We start from the raw sequence: 295 nt of genomic DNA on the forward strand, positions 1-295 counted from the left end.
CCGCGCGTTCATTGATGCACCCATTCCAGTGGTGTAACGGTGAGTCCGGGGGCGAGGAGGGGGCGCGGGGCTCGCCGGGGACGAGGAGGGGGCGCAAGACTTAAGATCGGAGGCTCGCTCTGCCTCTCCAGCCAAGTTTCTCTTGAAATGGGGCGGGCGAGAAGGCGTCCTGGAGCCCAACTCGGCTCTGCACAGCGCGGAAATGGAAAAACAACCAAACAAACCAACGCAAAGCCCCGACTTCGCTGGCGGGCGGGGAAGGGTCTCCGAAGGGGCGGCGGCGGCGGGGGCGTGG

General features: G+C 66.1%; 1 protein-coding gene across 3 annotated transcripts in view; it reads left to right on the forward strand.

Annotated features, from left to right (window-relative positions):
* The first annotated feature begins 6 nt into the window (after window positions 1-6).
* RNF122 (ring finger protein 122) overlaps window positions 7-295 on the forward strand; it is a 13460-nt gene continuing 13171 nt past the window's right edge. For all 3 annotated transcript variants that reach the window (XM_005864029.2, XM_014537856.1, XM_005864028.2), the window contains exon 1: window positions 7-39. In XM_005864029.2, the coding sequence (XP_005864091.1) occupies window positions 15-39 (25 nt within the window). In that variant the 5' untranslated portion in view covers window positions 7-14. The remainder of the gene's footprint in view (window positions 40-295) is intronic.

This window comes from Myotis brandtii, unplaced genomic scaffold (genome assembly GCF_000412655.1).
Source record: "Myotis brandtii unplaced genomic scaffold, ASM41265v1 scaffold185, whole genome shotgun sequence".
Lineage (NCBI taxonomy): Eukaryota > Metazoa > Chordata > Mammalia > Chiroptera > Vespertilionidae > Myotis > Myotis brandtii.